Source organism: Salvelinus namaycush, chromosome 1, assembly GCF_016432855.1.
Source record: "Salvelinus namaycush isolate Seneca chromosome 1, SaNama_1.0, whole genome shotgun sequence".
Classification (NCBI taxonomy): Eukaryota; Metazoa; Chordata; class Actinopteri; order Salmoniformes; family Salmonidae; genus Salvelinus; species Salvelinus namaycush.
In genome coordinates this window covers 9,903,262-9,926,231 of record NC_052307.1, presented here as the reverse complement: position 1 = coordinate 9,926,231, position 22,970 = coordinate 9,903,262, and the positions used below count along the sequence as shown (strand labels likewise).

The 22,970-nt window shown below is 46.0% G+C and overlaps 1 protein-coding gene across 1 annotated transcript; it reads left to right on the top strand.

The window, feature by feature from the left end:
* Window positions 1–1,513: 1,513 nt before the first annotated feature.
* LOC120050366 (rhotekin-like) lies at window positions 1,514–20,942 on the top strand. The gene is made up of 12 exons (XM_038996955.1): window positions 1,514–1,537; window positions 3,987–4,186; window positions 4,352–4,413; window positions 10,748–10,801; window positions 13,110–13,227; window positions 15,750–15,974; window positions 16,197–16,291; window positions 16,959–17,065; window positions 17,149–17,277; window positions 18,085–18,250; window positions 18,463–18,567; window positions 20,313–20,942. The coding sequence occupies exons 1-12, from the start codon at window positions 1,514–1,516 to the stop codon at window positions 20,921–20,923; spliced, it is 1,896 nt and encodes a 631-aa protein (XP_038852883.1). The 3' UTR covers window positions 20,924–20,942.
* Window positions 20,943–22,970: the final 2,028 nt, after the last annotated feature.

Here is a 22,970-nt window from a genome sequence, read left to right as displayed (position 1 = left end):
TTATAAACGGGTTACCAACGTCATTAGAGCAGTAAAATAAATGTTTTGTCATACCCATGGTAAACGGTACGATATACCACAGCTGTAGTCAATCAGCATTAACGGCTCGAACCACCCAGTTTTATAATGCCGCTTTGATGACTCATGATTGGTCAACAACAAGCTACACGCTCCACTCTTGTATTTGTATTTATTAAGGATCTTTTCCTGGGGTGCAGCAACATTAAGGCAGTTATATACAAAAACTAAATATACATGACTACATGTCATAATACTTTTCACACACATTAAGTGTGTGCCATCAGGCCACTACTCTAGTACCACATACAATACATGACCAAATGTATGTGGACACCTGCTCATCGAACATCTCATTCCAAAATCTTACTCATTAATATGGAGTTGGTCCCCCCTTTGCTGCTATAACAGCCTCCATTCTTCTGGGAAGGATTTCCACTAGATGTTGGAACCTTGCTGTGGGGACTTGCTTCCATTCAACCACAAGAGCATTAGTGAGGCTGGGCACTGATGTTGGGCGATTAGTCCTGGCTCGCAGTCGGCGTTCCAATTCATCCCAAAGGTGTTCGATGGGGTTGAGGTCAGGGCTCTGTGCAGGCCAGTCAAGTTCTCCCACACCGATCTCAACCAATCATTTCTGTACGGACCTCGCTTTGTGCACGGGGGCATTGTCATGCTGAAATAGGAAAGGGCCTTCCACCAAACTGTTGCCACAAAGTTGGAAGCACAGAATCGTCTAGAATGTCATTGTATGCTGTATCGTTAAGATTTCCCTTCACTGGAACTAAGGGGCCCGAACCATGAAAAACAGCACCAGACCATTATTCCTCATCTACCAAACTTTACAGTTGGCATTATGATATCGGGCAGGTATGTTCTCCTGGCATCCGCCAAATCTAGATTCATCCGTCGGACTGCAAGATGGGGAAGCGTGTTTCATCACTCCAGAGAACGTGTTTTCACTGCTCCAGAGTCCAATGGCGGCGAGCTTTACACCACTCCAGCCAATGCTTGGCATTGCGCATGGTGATCTTAGCATTGTGTGCAACTGAGGACAGACTATTTTTACACGTGCTGCACGCTTCAACAGTCAGTCGTCCCGTTCTGTGAGCTTGTGTGGCCTACCACCTCGCATCCGAGACGTTGTTGCTCCTAGACGTTTCCACTTCACAATAACAGCACTTACAGTTGACCGGGGCAGCTCTAGTAGGGCAGACATTTGACAAACTTGTTGGAAAGGTGGCATTCTATGACGCTGCCACTGTTGAAAGTCACTGAGCTCTTCAGTAAGGCCATTCTACTGCCAATGTTTGTCTATGGAGATTGCATGGCGGTGTGCTCAATTTTATACACCAGTCAGCAATGGGTATGGCTGAAATAGCAAATCCACTATTGAAGTGATGTCCACACACTGTTGTATATATAGTTTATCTACAATACAAAATCCATGTGTATGTGTGTGTAGAGTGTGTGTGTTATCATGTGTGTATGTATCATGTGTATGTGGGTGTCTGTGCCGGTGTGAAAAGCAAGAGCAGCAGCATAAATTATAAAATGTAGGCGCTCTCTCTCTCTCTCTCTCTACTGCAGCAGTCACGGTTCTCCTGGCCCTGCCCCTCCCTCTCCTGGCCCTGCCTCTCCCTCTCCTGGCCCTGCCTCTCCCTCTCCTGGCCCTGCCCCTCCTTCACTCCCTCCCTCTCCTGGCCCTGCCTCTCCCTCTCCTGGCCCTGCCCCTCCTTCGCTCCCTCCCTCTCCCTCTCCTGGCCCTGCCCCTCCCTCTTCTGGCCCTGCCTCTCCCTCTCCTGGCCCTGCCTCTCCCTCTCCTGGCCCTGCCCCTCCTTCGCTCCCTCCCTCTCCCTCTCCTGGCCCTGCCTCTCCCTCTCCTGGCCCTGCCCCTCCTTCGCTCCCTCCCTCTCCCTCTTCTGGCCCTGCCTCTCCCTCTTCTGGCCCTGCCTCTCCCTCTCCTGGCCCTGCCTCTCCCTCTCCTGGCCCTGCCTCTCCCTCTCCTGGCCCTGCCCCTCCTTCGCTCCCTCCCTCTCCCTCTCCTGGCCCTGCCCCTCCCTCTTCTGGCCCTGCCCCTCCCTCTCCTGGCCCTGCCTCTCCCTCTCCTGGCCCTGCCCCTCCTTCGCTCCCTCCCTCTCCCTCTCCTGGCCCTGCCTCTCCCTCTCCTGGCCCTGCCCCTCCTTCGCTCCCTCCCTCTCCCTCTTCTGGCCCTGCCCCTCCCTCGCTCCCTCCCTCGCCTACCCCTGCCCCTCACTCCCTCCCCTCTCCTGGCCCTGTCCCTTACACTCTCTCTCTCTCTCTCTCTCTCTCTCTCTCTCTCTCTCTCTCTGTCCTGGCCCTGCCCCTTACTCCCTCCCTCTCTCTCTCTCCTGGCCCTACCCCTCGCTCCCTCCCTCCCTCTCCTGCCGTTGATTTTGCTAATTTATTAAAAATAAAAAAACTTAAATCACATTTACATAAGTATTCAGACCCTTTTATCATTACTTTGTTGAAGCACTTTTGGCAGCGATTACAACGTCAAGTCTTCTAGGTTATGATGCTACAAGCTTTGCACACCTGTATTTGGCGAGTTTCTCCCATTCTTCTCAAGCTCTGTCAGGTTGGATGGGGAGCGTCGCTGCACAGCTATTTTCAGGTTTTTCCAGAGATTTTCCATCGGGTTCAAGTCTGGGCTCTGGCTCGGCCATTCAAGGACATTCAGAGACTTGTCCTGATGCCACTCCTGCGTTGTCTTGGCTGTGTGCTTAGGGTCGCTGTCTTGTTGGAAGTTGAACCTTCGCCCCAGTCTGAGTTCCTAACCTGCTCCAGAGCACTTTTCATCAAGGATCTCTCTGTACTTTGCGCCTTTCATCTTTTCCTTGATCTTGACTAGTCTCCCAGTCCCTGCCACTGAAAAACATCCCCACAGCATGATGCTTCCACCACCATGCTTCACCGTAGGGATGGTACCAGATTTCCTCCAGACATGACATTTGGCATTCAGGCCAAAGAGTTCAATCTTGGTTTCATCAGACCAGAGAATCTTGTTTCACTGGTGCCTTTCGTGTGCCTTTTACTGAGGAGTGGCTTCTGTCTGGTCACTCTACCACAAAGGCCTTATTGGTGGAGTCCTGCAAAGATGGTTGTCCTTCTGGAAGGTTCTCCCATCTCCACAGAGGAACTCAGGAGCTCTGTTAGAGTGATCATCGGGTTCTTGCTCACCTCCCTGACCAAGGCCCTTCTCCCCCGATTGCTCAGTTTGGCTGGACTGCCAGCTCTAGGAAGAGTCTTGGTGTTTCCAAACTTCTTCCATTTAAGAACGAAGGAGGCCACTGTGTTCTTGGGGACCTTCAATGCTGCAGAAATGTTTTGGTACCGTTCCCCAGATATGTGCCTCGACACAATCCTGTCACAGACAATTCCTTCGATCTCATGGCTTGGTTTTTGCTCTGACATGCACTGTCAACTGTGGGATCTTATATAGACAGGTGTGTATGTTAAATGATTAAGCATCTTGGTGTCTGCGTGCCGGAGGGGAGGCAGAAGGGCGTAAGGGCATATTTACAACTTCTTCCTGACTACTCTATGCCCCGACCGACCCACGCCTCACCGCACAGAGACACCAGAACGCTTTCAGGGATACACTCCACTAATGGGCCCACGAGAGAGAGAGAGACACACACACACACACACACACACACACACACACACACACACACACACACACACACACACACACACACACACACACACACACACACACACACACACACACACACACACACACACACACACACACACACACACACGTTTGCCCTCTCTCTCCCATAAACACAAACGCTCTTCTTCACAGTCATTGTCACATTTAAATTGAACTGTCACACTTACCCTCTTGTTACAGTCTCACTCCACACTCAAAGACCAACCCTGTTCCAGTCAGTAAAATGTCCTAACCCATCTCTCCCTCCCTCTCTCTCTGCCTGCAGGACAGTAACATCCAGAAGAAGATAGACCATGAGATCCGGATGCGTGACGGGGCCTGTAAGCTGCTGGCTGCCTGCTCCCAGAGAGACCAGGCCCTAGAGGCCTCCAAGAGCCTGCTCACCTGCAACATCCGCATCATGGCCTTCATGTCAGAGCTGCAGAGGATGAAGGAGGCCCAGGTCATGCAGAGGGTCGCACTAAGGTCAGAGGGTAAACGGGCAAGGCAAGGGGGCGGGGTAGGAACTTAGAGGCGCATAAATGGAGGTATACCCATAGGGTGAAGGGTTTAATGTGTTCTAAGTGTGCAATTGAGCAGGGTTTACAATTAGAATTTCCGTTGTCATCCTCTTCTTTCTGTCTCTACTAGGTCAGCGGATGCAGGGCCCACGGACGACAGACTACCCTGTAAAGGAAAGGTGGCCATCTCAGGTAGGCCCCAGGTGTGTGTGTGTGTGTGTGTGTGTGTGTGTGTGTGTGTGTGTGTGTGTGTGTGTGTGTGTGTGTGTGTGTGTGTGTGTGTGTGTGTGTGTGTGTGTGTGTGTGTGTGTGTGTGTGTGTGTGTGTGTGTGTTTACCTATGTAAAGGAAAGATGCATGTCTACCCAATAGCAGAGCTTCATGTAGTCCACTTCATCAGCCCCAGGCCCTGACACCCTGTCTCATCTCCTATTATGCCATGCATATGCTGTCCGTCATGCTGAGGGGGGCAGGCTCATGATAAGCAAGATCGTCTCTGGGTCTCTTAGCCACCCCCCAAGGAGGGACCCCGCACTAGGGAGGGGTGAGGGTATGTGGGTTATGGAAAGGGGTGAATTTAAAGGGTGAGTGGGATAAGGGGTTAGGCTGGGTGTAAGGGGGGAGAGGGAGGACTGGGTTTGGGGGGAGAGGGAGGACTGGGTTTGGGGGGAGAGGGAGGACTGGGTTTGGGGGGGAGAGGGAGGACTGGGTTTGGGGGGAGGGAGGACTGGGTTTGGGGGAGAGGGAGGGACTGGGTTTGGGGGGAGAGGGAGGACTGGGTTTGGGGGGAGAGGGAGGAATGGGTTTGGTGGGGAGAGGGAGGAATGGGTTTAGGGGGGGATGGGTTTGGGTTTGGGGGGAGAGGGAGGACTGGGCTTGGGGGGAGAGGGAGGACTGTGTTTGGGGGGAGAGAAGGAATGGGTTGGGGGGGATGGGTTTGGGGGGAGAGGGAGGACTGGGCTTGGAGGGAGGACTGGGTTTGGGGGGAGAGAAGGAATGGGTTGGGGGGATGGGTTTGGGGGGAGAGGGAGGACTGGGCTTGGGGGGAGAGGGAGGACTGGGCTTGGGGGGAGAGGGAGGACTGTGTTTGGGGAAGAGAAGGAATGGGTTGGGGGGGGGAATGGGTTTGGGGGAGAGGGAGGAATGGGTTTGGGGGGATAAGGAATGAACGGGTGAGGATGACGTTAGGGGGGGAGGGAATGAGGGGGTGAGGATTTAAACATTTTATTGTTTAAAGAAATTATGCAAAAGAGGTGGCAAACAAGTTATGCTGCTCAGCTGATTGGTTGACATATTGTCAATGGAGAAATGTTGTGACTAAACTTAACACAAAGAAAAATAACTTGTATTACCAAATAAAGATAAATTACATAAAACACAATGGAAAAATACTTTGGAGTACCTTAAATGATACCATGGGCAGAAAACCTAATTAATCTCCATCGTTCATTGAAGGTGATGGGTCATTTATAACAAAACCTTTCGATATTGCCAATCATTTCAATGACTATTTCACTACTAAAGTGGAAACACTCAGACATGAAATGACAACATTGAACAGTGAACCATCATATTTTTGTATAAAAGATCTAATAATGAAAGAAGAGGATTGCTGTTTTTATTTTGGTCAAGTCCGTGTGGGAGAGGTGGAAAAGCTATTGATGGGAAACTGTTGAGAATGGTAGCAGACTGTGTTAAAATATACTCAGCAAAAACAGAAATGTTCCTTTTTCAGGACCAAGTCTTTCAAAGATAATTTGTAAAAATCCAAATAACTTCACAGATATTCATTGTAAAGGGTTTAAACACTGTTTCCCATGCTTGTTTAATGAACCATAAACAATTAATGAACATGCACATGTGGAATGGTCGTTAAGACACTAACAGCTTACAGACGGTAGGCAATTAAGGTCACAGTTATGAAAACTTAGGACACTAAAGAGGCCTTTCTACTGACTCTGAAAAACACCAAAAGAAAGATGCCCAGGGTCCCTGCTCATCTGTGTGAACGTGCCTTAGGCATGCTGCAAGGAGGCATGAGGACTGCAGATGTGTCCAGGGCAATAAATTGTAATGTCTGTACTGTGAGACGCCTAAGGCAGCGCTACAGGGAGACAGGTTTGACAGTTGATCGTCCTCACAGTGGCAGACCACGTGTAACAACACCTGCACAGGATCGGTACATCTGAATGTTACACCTGCCGGATGGGTACAGGATGGCAACAACAACTGCCCGAGTTACACCAGGAATGCACAATCCCTCCATCAGTGCTCAGACTTTCCGCAATAGGCTGAGAGAGGCTCAACCGAGGGCTTGTAGGCCTGTTGTAAGGCAGGTCCTCACCAGACATCACGGTAACAACGTTGCCTATGGGCACAAACCCATCGTCGCTGGACCAGACAGGACTGGCAAAAAGTGCTCTTCACTGACGAGTTGCGGTTTTGTCTCACCAGGGGTGATAGTCGGATTCGCGTTTATCGTCGAAGGAATGAGCGTTACACCGAGCCCTGTACTCTGGAGCGGGATCGATTTGGAGGTGGAGGGTCCGTCATGGTCTGGGGCGGTGTGTCACAGCATCATCAGACTATTTACACAAATATTTACAAATGTTAAGTTTGCTAAAAATAAACGCAGTTGACCGTGAGAGGATGTTTCATTTTTTACATGTCATTTAGCAGACGCTTTTATCCAAAATGACTTAGTCAGGCGTGCATTTCTTTTTTTAAATGTATTTATGGTCCTGGTATTCGAACCCACAATCTTGGCATTGCAAGCACCATGCTCTACCAACGGAGCCGTATTACCACCCCTATTTGCTATATCTTTAACCAAACGTATAGGAGAGTGTGTCCACAGGCATGGAAGGAAGCTAAAGTAATTCCACTGCCTAAAAATAGTAAAGCACCCTTTGCTGGCTCTAACAGCCGCCCAATCAGTTTGCTGCCTATTCTTAGTAAATTGATGGAGAGGATTGTGTTTGACCAAATACAATGCTATTTTTCAGACAAGTTAACTACTGACTTTTGTCGTGTCTTTGGCTATGCCGGATTAAGTGATATGACATGCTATTCTATAAAATCCTTTCTCTGTAATTAATATTACCTGATTGAGCTAATCATGTAAATGTAATTAACTAGAAAGTTGTGGCACCACGAAATAATATTTATAGAGCTGTTATCTTCCGAATAAACTCTTAAAGACCTAGTAATATTTTACATCAATGGCAGTCAATGTTAATCGTCACATTATTTCAGTCTCATCTGAAAGTTGTAAATTCTTGGTTATCTTCACGAACCCTGGCTAACAAGTTGAATCAGCAATACAAAATTGGGTTTAATTATTTATTTACTAAATACCTAACTAATCACACAGAATTACATATACACAGAATGAATCATACCTTGATTACCAATTATGTCATAAAGGAAAACGTCCCTGGTGGGTTGGGTTTGAGTGAAAGAGCGGGAAGACTGAGGAACAAAGGGAGAAGCTGTGCTATCGTAAATACAATATCCTATGCATTCTAAATTACCGCCCATTTGGAAAAGGAAAATGCAATAAATATTTACTCTGAGCTGCGCTTCAATAGGTTGGTGGTAGATGGAAGGCCGTGTTGCCCAACAGAGTCCTTTGTCCTTTGAAGAGTGTCTCTGGTGGTGAACGGGATACGTTGTAGTGTCGTCGTTGTGTGGTAGACGGGATACTCTGTCTGTCCTTTCCTAGCCCACATTTACAGCTGCTGTTGCTAACTCAACGGCTAGGATGTCTCACTTCTTTAGTGAATAAGAGTTCAAAGTTCATACCATTCACAACCAAAGCTCACGCTGAGGTTGGCTTAGTTCTGTAGTTGACATGTTAGTCCTTTTTAACGTATGGACCGTCGTCCTCGGAACAGGAGGTTACATTTTTGTCAAGGGCTTTAAATAGTGGAGGGAGAAGGGTGTGTTTTCATAGTTTTATAACCCATGTCTCTTCACAGGGGCGGGCCACTGATTAGCAGAGCCCTAACCTTATGAAAACCCAAATCTCTCATTTGGAAGCTAAAATTACATTTAATCTTTTCACCAATAATTTTAAATTCAAAGATTTAAATTGCTCAACAATTCCATGTGAATCTGATAACTCTGTGTAGACTTTCCACTGTAGAGTTTGTCATCCTATCATTGATGAGAATGTCTCAGATGACAACCGAACTGACATCATATTCATTAAGTACCAACGCATATGTTCAACTGGTCGGATTACGAAAATATGGTACATTTCCCCCCAACTTCTTTGATGTTCCCAGACTCTGTTTAACAAAGGCTATTCAAGAGTCCCTCTGTAGAGTCAAGAGAGAGAGGGAAGGGAGAAAGTTATTTATGGGGGGGGGGTCATAAACCTTACCCACAGGCCAGTGTCATGACACTTTCATCATGGGTATAGAGGGCACTCAACTACTACTGCACTGACTTAGATGACTGATGATTGGTTAATGGTAATGGATAATAAGTTGGAGCTATATTGTTAGGTTTCAGTGCAGCCTTTGATGTTATTGATTATAAATAGAAAAAACAAACTTGCAGTGGCTTTACATCACCTGTCATCACATGGTTGGAGAGTTATTTATCCCCCCCCAAAAAACAGAGAATATTATTCAATGGAAGCTTCTCTGACATCAGATATGTACAGTGCGGTGTCCCTCAGGGCAGTTGCCTTGGAACGTTACTCTTCTCTATTTTTACAAATTATTTGCCACTGGTCTTACACAAAGCTAGAATGAGTATGTATGCGGCTGATTCCACACTCTACATGTCAGCACCCAAAACCAGTGAGCTCACTGAAATTTGTGTTTGATTCAAAATATTTAGTACGTTGACATGCACAGTAATAATTCGATATTCAACTGATTATGTCAGTAGGCAGATTATGCAATAGTCATGTAAACACCTTATTCTACTTATCTTAATCGGCGTACGGTCAAAATCGAAATAAGCATCTGCTGATTAAAACACCTGGTTTTCTGGGCAATCTTTTGAATTATCAGGACGTGTAAACATCTTAATGGGCATTCCAGTGGTGTATCTGATCTGCCAGCACCGGGAGCTCAAATCTCTCTCTTTAGCGCGAGTGAAGTGAGTTCGGAACTGGATGTACATGTCTTAGAAGTAGTTTTCACAAACAAACATATATTATGTCCGAAACTCAGAACAAATATGCTTCCCAAAAATAACATGGTCGCTGTGGTAGAACGTTTAGTTTGATTGGCAATTTTCGGCATTGATCAGAGTGCCATCAGGTAGCCTGATTTCAGATGTGTCCATGTAAACAGGATTATTAAAGAAATCGTTCTTCTTCCAAAGCATTTAAATGTTATAATCAAACTATTATATTAATCTGAGTATCCACAATAGTCTCATTATTGTTTGCATGTGAACATACTCCTACTCATTAAAGGGTGTGATCATTGCGCAAGTTGAGGAAGCCAAACTTCTAGGTATAACATTGGATGGTCAGTTATCATGGGCAGTGGTCTGTTATACAATATATTTTTTAGACAAAAGTCAACTGTACTAGTTGTTCAGGCTTTGGTCCTATCTTGATAACTGTCTGGTAATATGGTCATGTACTGCAAAGAAAGACCTAGCAAACCTGCAGCTGGCTCAAAACAGAGCAGCACACCTTTCCCTTAACACACCCATCATTTTTTGTTGTTGTATTGTTTGTATAATGTTTTAGTTGCATTGTTTGGATATCGTTGTATTTTACATTTGTGTGACTTTCCTTGTCTATCAATGTTTTGTTACTTGCCATGTTTTTTGTGGACCCTACGAAGTGTAGCTGCTGCTTCGGCAAAAGCTAATGGGGATCATAATAAACTAAACGAAATAAAAGGATGAGGGTGGGAGTAGAAAGGAAAATAGGTAATTAAAGGATTATGATGAACTGCGCTGGCTCAGTGGGAGGACAGGAGGACAGAGGGCTCTGAGGCCTGTCTGTCTGCTTCGGACTGCTCTCAGATAGAGGGGCACACACACACACAAAGGGAGTTGTTGAGTTGATGAACAGAAGTTGTGACTTATCATTGATTGACTGGGTAGACAGGAAGCCATTTAGCTAGTAAGCTCAGTTCAGAGCATGGACTATGTTAGACTAGACATCCACTGTACAGAAATTCATCATACACACACAAGCGCGCGCACACACACACAGATCACACACCACACACACACAGATCACACACCACACACACACACACAGATCACACACCGAGTGGCATTATGACAGTGACTGCCTGATGGAGGAGATAAAAGATCAGGGATCTGTGTGTGTGTGTGTGTGTGTGTGTGTGTGTGTGTGTGTGTGTGTGTGTGTGTGTGTGTGTGTGTGTGTGTGTGTGTGTGTGTGTGTGTGTGTGTGTGTGTGTGTGTGTGTGTGTGTGTGTGTGTGTGTGTGTGTGGTACGTGTTTCTGTGTGTGTGTGTGTGTGTGTACGTTACATTTGTGGCTGATTTCACTGTCACTCTGACTGTCCTTTGTCATTGCAGACCTGCGGATCCCTCTCATGTGGAAAGACACAGAGTACTTCAAGAATAAAGGAGGTGAGGAGTCAGTGTGCAAGAACTGGTGTGAATAGACTCATCAATGTGCTATTATCCATTGCTTTGATTTTGTGTGAAGAGATGTGATGTGAGTCAACTGAGTGAGTGAAGCCATGTGAATCGATTCGAATTTGGGTAAAGTGGTATCCACAAAGCCTCCCAGGGTAGGAGTGCTGATCTAGAATCAGTTTAATCTTTTAGATGATAATGAATAACATTACATGGACAGGTGGGAGATCGGATCCTATGTCAGCACTCCTACTCTGAGACGCTTTGGGCCCTGGGCAAGAAAACTCTTAATGTATTAGAACTGAAGCACTGAACATTTGACCATAACAGTTCATGCTCTTTTAAAAAGACGTGTAGATCTTAACTTCTATACGGCTATTGAAATGTATGTACGTTTCTATTTTTCCCTCTGTAAAGTCAGCAGCTCACTGACAAGCAGACATTCCAACAGTAAGTGATTGGGTATGATGGCCTCGGGCTTAGAAACCTGCCGCGCAGACAGCCCTCTTCTGTTCTGTTGTCTTTGTCTGTGCTACTGCAGCAAAGAGGCCTGGATCTGCGTAGGATCTGGTAATTGTAGTTCTAGGTGCTCTTTTGATACTGCTGTGTTCTGGTTTATATTGACTGCTACGTGTTATGGTAAAAAGACTCCTTGGTGAGGTCTGAAACCCGACTCCTTGGTGAGGTCTGAAACCCGACTCCTTGGTGAGGTCTGAAACCCGACTCCTAGGTGAGGTCTGCATGAGCTAATAGATCTATACGCATACTAATGAACTCCAGGGACAGGAGCCTTGGTGGAGCTTAATGAGGCAATTAGTGCAGGTTGTTAAGTGCAGTGGGAAGATAAGGAAGCCCAAGATGGCAAGGACAGAGTGTGTGCTTTTGATACATGCATGCACATACACACCTGCACTCACACTCCCAAATACATTTAGTGTAAAATGATACACTCACACTCCCAAATACATTTAGTGTAAAATGATACACTCACACACCGTGCTGCATGTGAAGAACACTCTTAAAGCTACTTAGGCCAGACTCTCACAGTGCGGCTGTCCAAGTCCAACAGCTGCTAGAGTTGGTGTTGTTCCTCCCAGTCTGGCCAGTGTGACAGCCAAACCCACAATCCTCCAATCATTTACTCTGTAGCCTCCGTCTGTTTAAAACATCCACAGAGGGTGCAGATAGTGCCAGAGGAGTTCTCAAGTGGGGAAATCTAGTCAAATGTCTTCCACATGCTGCTTTTCTCACTTCTCTCTCTCTCTCTCTACCTCTCTCTCTCTCTACCTCTCTCTCTCTCTCTACCTCTCTCTCTCTACCTCTCTCTCTACCTCTCTCTCTACCTCTACCTCTCTCTCTACCTCTACCTCTCTCTCTACCTCTACCTCTCTCTCTACCTCTATCTCTCTCTACCTCGCTCTCCCTCTACCTCTCTCCCTCTACCTCTCTCCCTCTACCTCTCTCTCTCTACCTCTCTCTCTCTACCTCTCTCTCTCTCTCTACCTCTCTCTCTCTCTCTACCTCTCTCTCTCTCTCTCTACCTCTCTCTCTCTCTCTACCTCTCTACCTCTCTCTCTCTCTCTCTCTCTCTACCTCTCTCTCTCTCTCTCTCTCTACCTCTCTCTCTCTCTCTCTCTCTCTACCTCTCTCTCTCTCTCTCTACCTCTACCTCTCTCTACCTCTCTCTACCTCTCTCTCTACCTCTCTCTCTACCTCTCTCTCTCTCTCTCTACCTCTCTACCTCTCTCTCTACCTCTCTCTCTACCTCTCTACCTCTCTACCTCTCTCTACCTCTCTCTCTACCTCTCTCTCTCTACCTCTCTCTCTCTACCTCTCTCTCTCTCTACCTCTCTCTCTCTACCTCTCTCTCTCCCTCTCTCTACCTCTCTCTCTCTCTCTCTCTCTCTCTACCTCTCCCTCTCTCTGTCTACCTCTCTCTCTATCTCTCTCTGTCTACCTCTCTCTCTATCTCTCTCTGCCTACCTCCCCCTCTTCTCTCTGTCTACCTCTCTCTCGCTCTGTCTACCTCTCTCTCTACCTCTCTCTCTCTCTCTCTCTACCTCTCTCTACCTCTCTCTCTCTCTACCTCTCTCTCTCTCTACCTCTCTCTCTCTCTACCTCTCTCTCTCTCTCTCTACCTCTCTCTCTCTCTACCTCTCTCTCTCTCTACCTCTCTCTCTCTCTACCTCTCTCTCTCTCTCTCTACCTCTCTCTCTCTCTCTACCTCTCTTTCTCTCTCTACCTCTCTCTCTCTCTACCTCTCTCTCTCTCTACCTCTCTCTCTCTCTACCTCTCTCAGAGCTGCATCGGTGTGCAGTGTTCTGTCTGCTCCAGGTGGGGGCGGAGATCCACGACACAGACATGGTGATAGTGGACCGGACACTCACCGACATCTGCTTTGACAACACCATAGTGTTGTAAGTCCTATTTGGGTTGTGTTGTATCTAAGGCTGCGTTTACACAATTATTGGCAAAAGAGCTAATCTGATTGGTCAAAATACCAATTAGTGGAAATATATCAGAATTGGGCTGCCTGTGTAAACACAGCCTTGCTGTCTTATCTTTCATATAGAGAGTGTTGTTTGGTCTGTATAAGGGCATGTTTATTTAATGTCATGATTGTATGATAAAGATAGATAAGATTAAGGTAGATAATGGATATATTTTTGAAATCCTGTATCAGTAACTGATACATATATAGTACCAGTCAAAAGTTTGGACACACCTACTCATTCAAGGGTTTTTCTTTATTTTTACTGTTTTCTACATTGTAGAATAATAGTGAAGACATCAAAACTATGAAATAACACATATGGAATCATGTAGTAATCAAAAGAGTGTTCAACAAATCAAAATACATTTTATATTTGAGATTCTTCAAAGTAGCCACCCTTTGCCTTGATGACAGCTTTGCACACTCTCAACCAGCTTTACCTGGAGTGCTTTTCCAACAGTTTTGAAGGAGTCCCCACATATGCTGAGCACTTGTTGACTGCTTTTCTTTCACTCTGTGGCCCAAATCTTCCAAAACCATCTCAATTGGGTTGAGGTCGGGTGATTGTGGAGGCCGGGTCATCTGATGCAGCACTCCATCACTCTCCTTCTTGGTCAAATAGCCCTTACACAGCCTGGAGGTCTGTTGGGTCATTGTCCTGTTGAAAAACAAATGACAGTCCCACTAAGTGCAAACCATGTGGGATGGCATATCGCTGCAGAATGCTGTGGTAGCCATGCTGGTTAAGTGTGCCTTGAATTCTAAACAAATCACTGACAGTGTCACCAGCAATGTACCATCACACCTGCGCCTCCATGCTTCACGGTGGGAACCACACATGCGGAGATCATCCGTTCACCTACTCTGCATCTCACAAAGACACGGCGGTTGGAACCAAAAATCTGAAATTTGGACTCATCAGACCAAAGGACAGATTTCCACCGGTCTAATATCCATTGCTTGTGTTTCTTGGCCCAAGAAAGTCTCTTGTTCTTATTGGTGTCCTTTAGTAGTGGTTTCTTTGCAGCAATTCGACCACGAAGGCCTGATTCACACAGTCTCCTCTAAACAGTTGATGTTGAGATGTCTCTGTTACTTGAACTTTGTGAAGCATTTATTTGGGATGCAATTTCTGAGGCTGGTAACTCTAATGAACTTATCCTCAGTAGTAGAGGTAACTCTTGGTCTTCCTTTCCTGTGGCGTTACTCATGAGAGCCAGTTTCAACATAGTGCTTGATGGTTTTTCCGACTGCAGTTGAAGAAACGTTAAAAGTTCTTGACATTTTCCGCATTGACTGACCTTCATGTCTTAAAGTAATGATGGACTGTCGTTTGTCTTTGCTTATTTGTTCTGTTCTTGCCATAACATGGACTTGGTCTTTTACCAAATAGGGCTATCTTCTATATACCCCCCTACCTTGTCACAACACAACTGATTGGCTCAAACACATTAAGAAGGAAAGACATTCCACAAATGAACTTTTAACAAGGAATACCTGTTAATTGAAATGCATTCCAGGTGATTACCTCATGAAGCTGGTTGAGAGAATGCCAAGAGTTTGCAAAGCTGTCACCAAGGCAAAGGGTGGTTACTTTGAGGAATCTCAAATATAAAATATATTTTGATTTGTTTATCACTTTTATGATTACTAAATATTCCATATGTGTTATTTCATCGTTTTGGTGTCTTCACTATTATCCTACAATGTAGAAAATAGTAAAAATAAAGAAAAACCCTTGAATGAGTAGGTGTCCAAACTTTTGACTGGTACTGTACACTGACTGTACAAACCATTATGAACACCTGCTCTTTCCATGACATAGACTGACAGGTGGATCCAGGTGAAAGCTATGATCCTTTATTGATGTCACTTGTTAAATCCACTTCAATCAGTGTAGATGAAGGGGAGGAGACAGGTGAAAGAAGGATGTTTAAGCCTTGAGATTATTGAGACATGGATTGTGTATGTGTGCCATTCACCAGTTGAGGGTGAATGGGCAAGACAAAATATTTTAGTATGGTAGTAGGTGCCAGGCGCATTGGTTTGTGTTATGAACTGCAATGTTGCTGGGGTTTTCACGCTCAACAGTTTCCCGTATGTATCAAGAATGGTCCACCACCCAAAGGACATCCAGCCAACTTGACACAACTGTGGGAAGCATTGGAGTCAACATGGACCAGCATCCCTGTAGAACACGTTCAACACCTTGTAGAGTCCATGAGCTGACAAATTGAGGCTGTTCTGAGAGCAAAAGGGGCTGCAACTGAATATTAGGAAGGTGTTCTTAATGTTTGTACACTCAGTGTACATTCTGTGTATGTATAAGCATGTGTTTTCGGTGTGTGTGACTGTGTGTGTTTGTATATATTTGTTTTTGCTGTGTGCATGCATTTCTATGCACGTATAACTGTGTATCTCTCCATATGTGTTTGCCGTATCAAGCAGCGAGGCCAGCCCGGGATTTGAGCTGCGCGTGGAGATGTACAGCTGCTGTTCAGAGGAGGACTACTCGACAGGGAGCACGTCTCGGAAACTAGCCAGCAAACTGAGCAGCTCTCTGGGCCGTTCGGCAGGGAAGAAGCTCCGCGTCGCCATGGACCCTGGAGCCTGCAGCCCCATCAGCAACGGAGGAGGAGCCACGCTGCTGCTGCCTCTGCCCACAGTGGTGTGAGTGTGTTTATGTTGTGTACACACGCTACTTCTCTAGTGATATTCACACACCCTGAGACGTATTTCTAGGCATGTAGTGTACAGTCATTCATACAGACACACGTATGCAGTCCTGCAGCGAAACACCCACACAAAGTCACTGACGTAGACACCGACGTGTGTATTTAGTACCACAGTCACACAGCTCACCAGTGCCTCTGCCATGTGTTCTGTTCACAGGGGACCGAAGTACCATCTCTTGGCCCACACCACCCTGTCACTGTCACACGTCCAGGACAGCTTCCGCACACATGACCTCAGCATCTCGGGCAACGGTAGATCACAGTAGGGATGTGGTTTATCCATGTACAGTAAATATGGGTCAGACTTCTCTTTCTCTCCCTCCCTCTGTTTCAGTACCTCTCGCTCTCTCAGCCCTCCACACCTCTCTGATTCAGAGGGGTTGGGTTAAATGCAGAAGACAACATTTTGGTTGAATGCATTGTTGTGCTACTGACTAGATATCCTCTTTCCCCATGTCTTTCTCTCTCCATTTATCCCAGTCTCCCTCCCTCTCCCAGCCACGATGTTAGCTGTCTGACAGTCATTGTCAAGGTCATAGTAATAAATTGGAGTCAGTGCTGTGTAAAACTCCAATGATGAGGTGTACAGGGGAGTAGACACCATGACATGTGCTGCTGCTTAATTCATTGCCCCTTACTTACAGCTGTAATAAAGTTTGATGGGCACTCCACTGTTGTTCGGGGCTCACCTTGCAGCTGTGACACTTTTATTCCCTGCTATTGTGTGTGTGTGTGTGTGTGTGTGTGTGTGTGTGTGTGTGTGTGTGTGTGTGTGTGTGTGTGTGTGTGTGTGTGTGTGTGTGTGTGTGTGTGTGTGTGTGTGTGTGTGTGTGTGTGTGTGTGTGTGTGTGTGTGTGTGTGTGTGTGTGTGTAGATGTTTCATTCCTTTCTCTCTCTATCCCCCTGTCGTTCCCTGTAGAGGAGTGTTCACACTGGGTGCCTCTCTACGGCAATGTGTGTTGTCGCCTGGCTGCCCAGCCTCACTGTATGACCCAACAGATGATGAGCGGCTGCTTGAAGGTCAAGGTGAGGGTGTCTGTGTGTGTTTGAGAGGATAGCAAGGCATGTCTCTCTCTCTCTCTAATTAGCGTCTCTATCTCTCACAGCAGTTTGGAGGTGACCCTCAGAGTTGGACAAACGTCTACGGCGTCCTTAAAGGGACAAACCTTTTCTGTTACCACCGGCAAGAGGATGTAGAGGCTAACATAGAGCCGGCTTTTACCATTTCCATCAATAAGGTCAGTGGATGGAGAAAAAAAACGTCCCACATACGCACACTCTCAACATGAAACAATAAAGCATGCTAGCTGGTGGCCCCTGACCCACAGCAAAAAGTCCTCATTCAGCTTCAGACAGAGACAGTTCTGTAGAATCATGCATCAATCAGCAGCTCTGACTGCTCTGCTCTCAGGATCAAGCTGAACCCAGTGAGGCGGAACAGGGCACTGCTGCCACCTACTGGTGGGGATGGGGAAATACATTTGGAGTACTGTCTTTAGGGTGTCACAATAATATCTCCTTTCTCCTGAAATGTACACTCGTTTACTACTTCCCAAAGCATTGGATTGGTGGAGGCAGGGGCTACAGGAAGTTTCCACCCATTATACCAGTCATTTCCTTTCAAATTAGTGAAGGGAAGTGAACATGTGCACACTTTGGGAGGAATGAGAGACAATTGGGACGTATTTAACTAGGCAAGTCAGTTATGAACAAATTCTTATTTACAATGACGGCCTACCCCGGGCCAAACCTGGACCATGCTGGGCCAATTGTGCACCGCCCTATGGGACTCTCAATCACGGCCGGATGTGATACAGCCTGGATAGCTGATAACTGGGACAGATTCATGCTTGAGGTTACTTGAGTGGACTTGGCATATATGTCACTCACTGCTCTGTGTGTCAGTAAGTGCATTCACGCACTGTGAGTTGACGAGAAAATAAATGCTTTGATGCTTAAATTCATCTTTTTGGGGGGGTTATTGAATCATTTGGTCAAATGCAACACTATTAGCTGATTGTGTGTGTGTGTATCCGGTGTGTTAGAAGACGAGAATACGGGCGTCAGAGAAGGACCGCCACAATAAGGCCCAGAGTATCTGTATCAGTAACCATTATGGAGGAGAGGAGGTGACACACACACTCTCAGCAGACAGTCGTGAAGACACACACCGCTGGATGGAGGCCTTCTGGCAACAGTTCTATGACATGAGTAAGTAGGCTGATCACATGATTAGGGGCCTGAGTTCTTCATTGGTGAGCTCAGGGGAAAACTCCTGGCCCTAGAGTAGACATACACACCCTACACTATAGGTCCTGATATGCTCTTGTTCATGTGCTCATTGACTCCTGATGTGTCGTTAGTGGTTTTCTCAGGTTGATTGGATGTTGGAAGATGACTGACAGTTTCCTTCTTCCCTGCAGGCCAATGGAAGCAGTGCTGTGACGACTTAATGAAGATTGAGCTGCCATCGCCCCGGAAACCAACCCTGGTCACATCGAAACAGGGTTCTCTTTACCACGAAATGGGTAAGACAGCGACCCAAATTGTCCATAATACTTTTTATATGATTCAGTAATATGTTGTGGACACTTAGACTTGAGTTTCTTTCCGCTTTTATTTATTAGTAATAAATCTAGAACATATAGTAATTTGTTAGTTAGTTTATAAGTTTAGGGTTACAAAAATCATAGCTTAATAATAGGTTAATAGGTTTACAAAAACAAATACATTTAAATATATACGGAACAAAAATATATAAATACAACATGCAACAATTTCAATGATTTTACTCAGTTACAGTTCATATAAGGAAATCAGTCAATAGAAATAAATAAATGAGGCACTAATCTATAGATTTCACATGACGGGGCAGGGGCGCAGCCATGGGTAGGCCCACCCACTTGGGAGACAGGCCCAGCCAATAAATAAAAAATCCCGGAAAAAATGGCTTTATTACAGACAGAAATACTTCTCAATTTCATCAGCTGTCGGGGTGGCTGGTCTCAGATGATCCCACAGGTAAAGAAGCCGGATGTGGAGGTCCTGGGCTGGCGTGGTTATACGTGGTCTGCAGTTGTGTGGCTGGTTCAATGTACTGCCAAATTCTCTAAAACAACCTTGGAGGCGGCTTATGGTAGAGAAATTCTCTGTCAACAGCTCTGGTGGACATTCCTGCAGTCAGCATGCCAATTGCACACTCCATCAAAACTTGAGACATCTGTGTCATTTTGTTGTGTGACAAAACTGCACATTTTAGAGTGGCCTTTTATTGTCCTCAGCACCAGGTGCATCTGTGTAATGATCATGCTGTTTAATCAGCTTCTTGATATGCCACACCTGTCAGGTGGATGGATTATCTTGGCAAAAGAGAAATGCTCACTACCAGGGATGTAAACAAATGTGTGGGCAAAATCTTAGAGAAATACGTTTTTTGTGCGTATGGAACATTTCTGGGATTTTTATTTCAGCTCATGAAACATGGGACCAACACTTTAAATTTTGTTCAGTATATTTCCAGAGGATGATAGTCCCCTTAACCACATGCGTGTTTCTGACTGTTCTAACAGTGGTGGTACATATGCATGAGCTCTCCATCGGACTCTACTCTGAGCTGCCTGCCACCACACTAGCACACCAACCAACCTCTATGCATAATGGATGGAAGTGTTCTTTTCTCTGACGTGCTGACTCTCTCTCTCTCTTCCTTTATCTCTCTCTCTCTTTGTGTTTCTCATTCCTTCCTTTTTGGCTATCACCTTCCCTGCCACTCTCCCTTGTTCCTGTGCTCAAATTACATTTCCCCCCTTTTTCCCACCATTATCATTCTATTCCCATCATTGTTAATTTTACACTCCAATGGAATTCTAATATTCATACATTCTAAATGAACTCCTTTTTACCGCGTTATGCACATCAATTTATTCCCCAAATCATGTATCACAACTTTATTTCACCCTGCCCGTCAATGCACATACCTGCCCCCCCCCCCTGGACCCTAGCCCCCCTCACCATCCCGTCCTGTGAGGGTATCTTGCTGCAGGATAATGCTGTGTCTGCTGAGATTCGTGCTCTGCTCTCCTCCTATTACAACGACAGGTGAAGTACCAGTGGGGTCCACTCACACACTGCAGTATTGAACCTGACCCCACCCCCCCCCTTCAACTAGCATCACCAAGTCTAGGTCTAGCCTCTCTGAACTGTATTCCACTGTCTCAGCGTTATTAGGACGGTCTGTCCGACCACAGTAATGACTTTCCTCTGTTCCTCCTAGTTATTGACACCTCTGATGACATCAGTACGGTGACGGACATCCTGGCGCGGCGGATGGAGGAGCTGGAGCTGAGGAGCCAGCTGGGGACCTCTCCTCCCTGGATGTCCCTGTTCGAGGAGTCTCCTGGTTGCCCCCGCACCCACAACCGCCTCCCCCACAGCCCCCTGCGCTGCCCCCGGCCCGGCCTGCTCTCCTCAGAAGCCAGCCTGACCTCGGACAGCGACAGCCCCTGCAGCACCAGCCCTTGCTCCCGCTACAGTGGCTGGGCAGAGCCCCTCTCCCTCTCCTCCCCCTCCTCACACTTCCGCCCCCGCACCCTCTCCCTGGACGCCAAGCTCAGCACCCTCAGGGGCAGGGGGTATGGAGGGGTGTTACAGTGCTCCTGTCAGCCCCCCTCCTCCTCCTCCCTTGCCCCCATCCCAGCCCAATGCGTCCCCCAGGCCACCCTGTCCTGCTCCAGCTCTACCTCCAGTAACAGCTCCAGCGAGGGCAGCCACAGCCCTGAGTTGTCAGACGGCACCCCTTTCTCACGCCCCTCTTCGGCCCGTCAGAGCCTCAGGAACTTGAGGGCTAAACTGGACCCCCGGAATTGGCTCCAGAGCCAGGTATAACCCAGCTCAGACCCCACTCATCTAAACCACAGAGCCAGGTATAACCCAGCTCAGACCCCACTCATCTAAACCACAGAGCCAGGTATAACCCAGCTCAGACCCCACTCATCTAAACCACAGAGCCAGGTATAACCCAGCTCAGACCCCCAGATCACCCAAGGTCCTGGTAAGAACTGACAGGAAGGAAGCCCCCACTTCCTCTCTGATGAAAGGGCGTTGGTATTAACTGGAATGACTTCACTCTAATGACAGGAGAATTGTGAATTGTCAGTGTATGGGAATGTTTAGTATCTGAATGTGGTCAGAGGGTTGTTGGTGTAACTTGTGATCTATTCAAATGGCTAGACCCACTGTCGCCTGTAATAGCAATTAAATCCTGCCAGAAAAAGTCCTCTGAAACTACTAATACACTGATTTGCTTATTGCATGATAGTGCTCGAAGTCGAGGAATGTGTTGTTTCAGATCTTTAAACTTCTCAGAAAGTGAATGAATTTTGAAAGCTCAACTTAATGCAACTGTGCTCCCATTAATTTACTGTGCTACTTGTTACTACTGTGATAACATCAGGGTCACTTCCTCGGCTGGGTTTCCAGAACTTCCCCTACATTCATTAACACATTGTAGGCCTAATACACATCAACCAATATTTGAGTTCACCAGGACATTCCGTTAAGAAACTGACAACAATTATTTGTACCAATGTATGGAGTAATTATAATGAATTGAAGGAAGCCTAAGGTAATGTACTACATAATCACGAGAAGCCATATTAACTCCTGTGTTACACTGCCTCATTCAAGTTCCGGGGTGCAAATGTACTGACTGAAGAGCGTAGAACCTGGGAATGTGCATACATGGGTGAAGAGTTTTGGAATCCCACAACTCTGACCTCTTTGTTGATTTATAGCTTAGTTTGTGGTACTACAGTCATAACGTTATGCCCGGCAAACCGGTCTCAGAATTCTGCTGCAATATGATATGAAACATTGTAATCGATCAAATATGCAATGCAGGAAATATTGATCTCTAGAAAATATTGTGTTGTGTTTTTTGTCTTAAAATAGTGTAGTCTTTCACCTAATGCCAAGCAGCTGATTGTATTGGTTAAGTGATGAGGTGGGCAGGGGTAGGTGTGTCCCTGGTCTGTGCAGTAAAGCCTAACAATCCCTGTGCTTCTAATGGACTTTCTAACATGCCACTGTGTCCCAAGGGCTCACAGCTGGCTCACTCCTTTTTACTCAGAGTAAAACAACTGTACATGCTTCAAAGTGGCATTTGTTACTGTAAAGTTTTTTTAATAAGTTAACAAAACTCTTCTTTTTCTTATACATTATTACGTGATTGATTTTGTTATAAATACAGCTATATTGATTTATTTTAACAGATTGCATATCTATAACTGTGTCTAATAGATAACATTGAATGTTAACAAGAGTGTCTTGTGTTAGCAGACTGTCTGCATGCACGTCATCCTGGGGGAGAAAGAAATAAGGACTCAGTCATGTTTTAAATATTGTATTAAACATAACAATAATAAATGGTGTATCCATTCAGAAACAGCCTTGGATTATTTATTCTGTCATATCTCTCCTTTTAGTGGAAATGATATACATCATATAATCCCAGTAGAAATGTCACGTCAGTATGACATGAGGATTAAAGCCATCCACTAACCCTAGATCAAACATCACTCTCGATCAAACACCATGTGCTTTTTGTCAATGTTGACTAACTCTGTGTCAGTTGACCAAAAACCTATGTCAACACAGACCCATTCAATTTACAGAGCATGTCCACACACTTTATTCAAAATAAATAATAAAACGAGTGCATGCCAAAGTATTTTGTTTATATATAGTTTAGAGACGGAATTAATATTTCATCCATTTAAAATTGAAGTCTGAATGTACTCCAAGAGCCATTGACCTAGTTATCACGATCATTCTCTGCACACGGAATCCAAGGCTGCGTCGCGATTCTCCACCCGTCTCCCAGTGTGCACTTCCACACATTAACAGTCATGGATTTAAAATAATTGTGAATTGG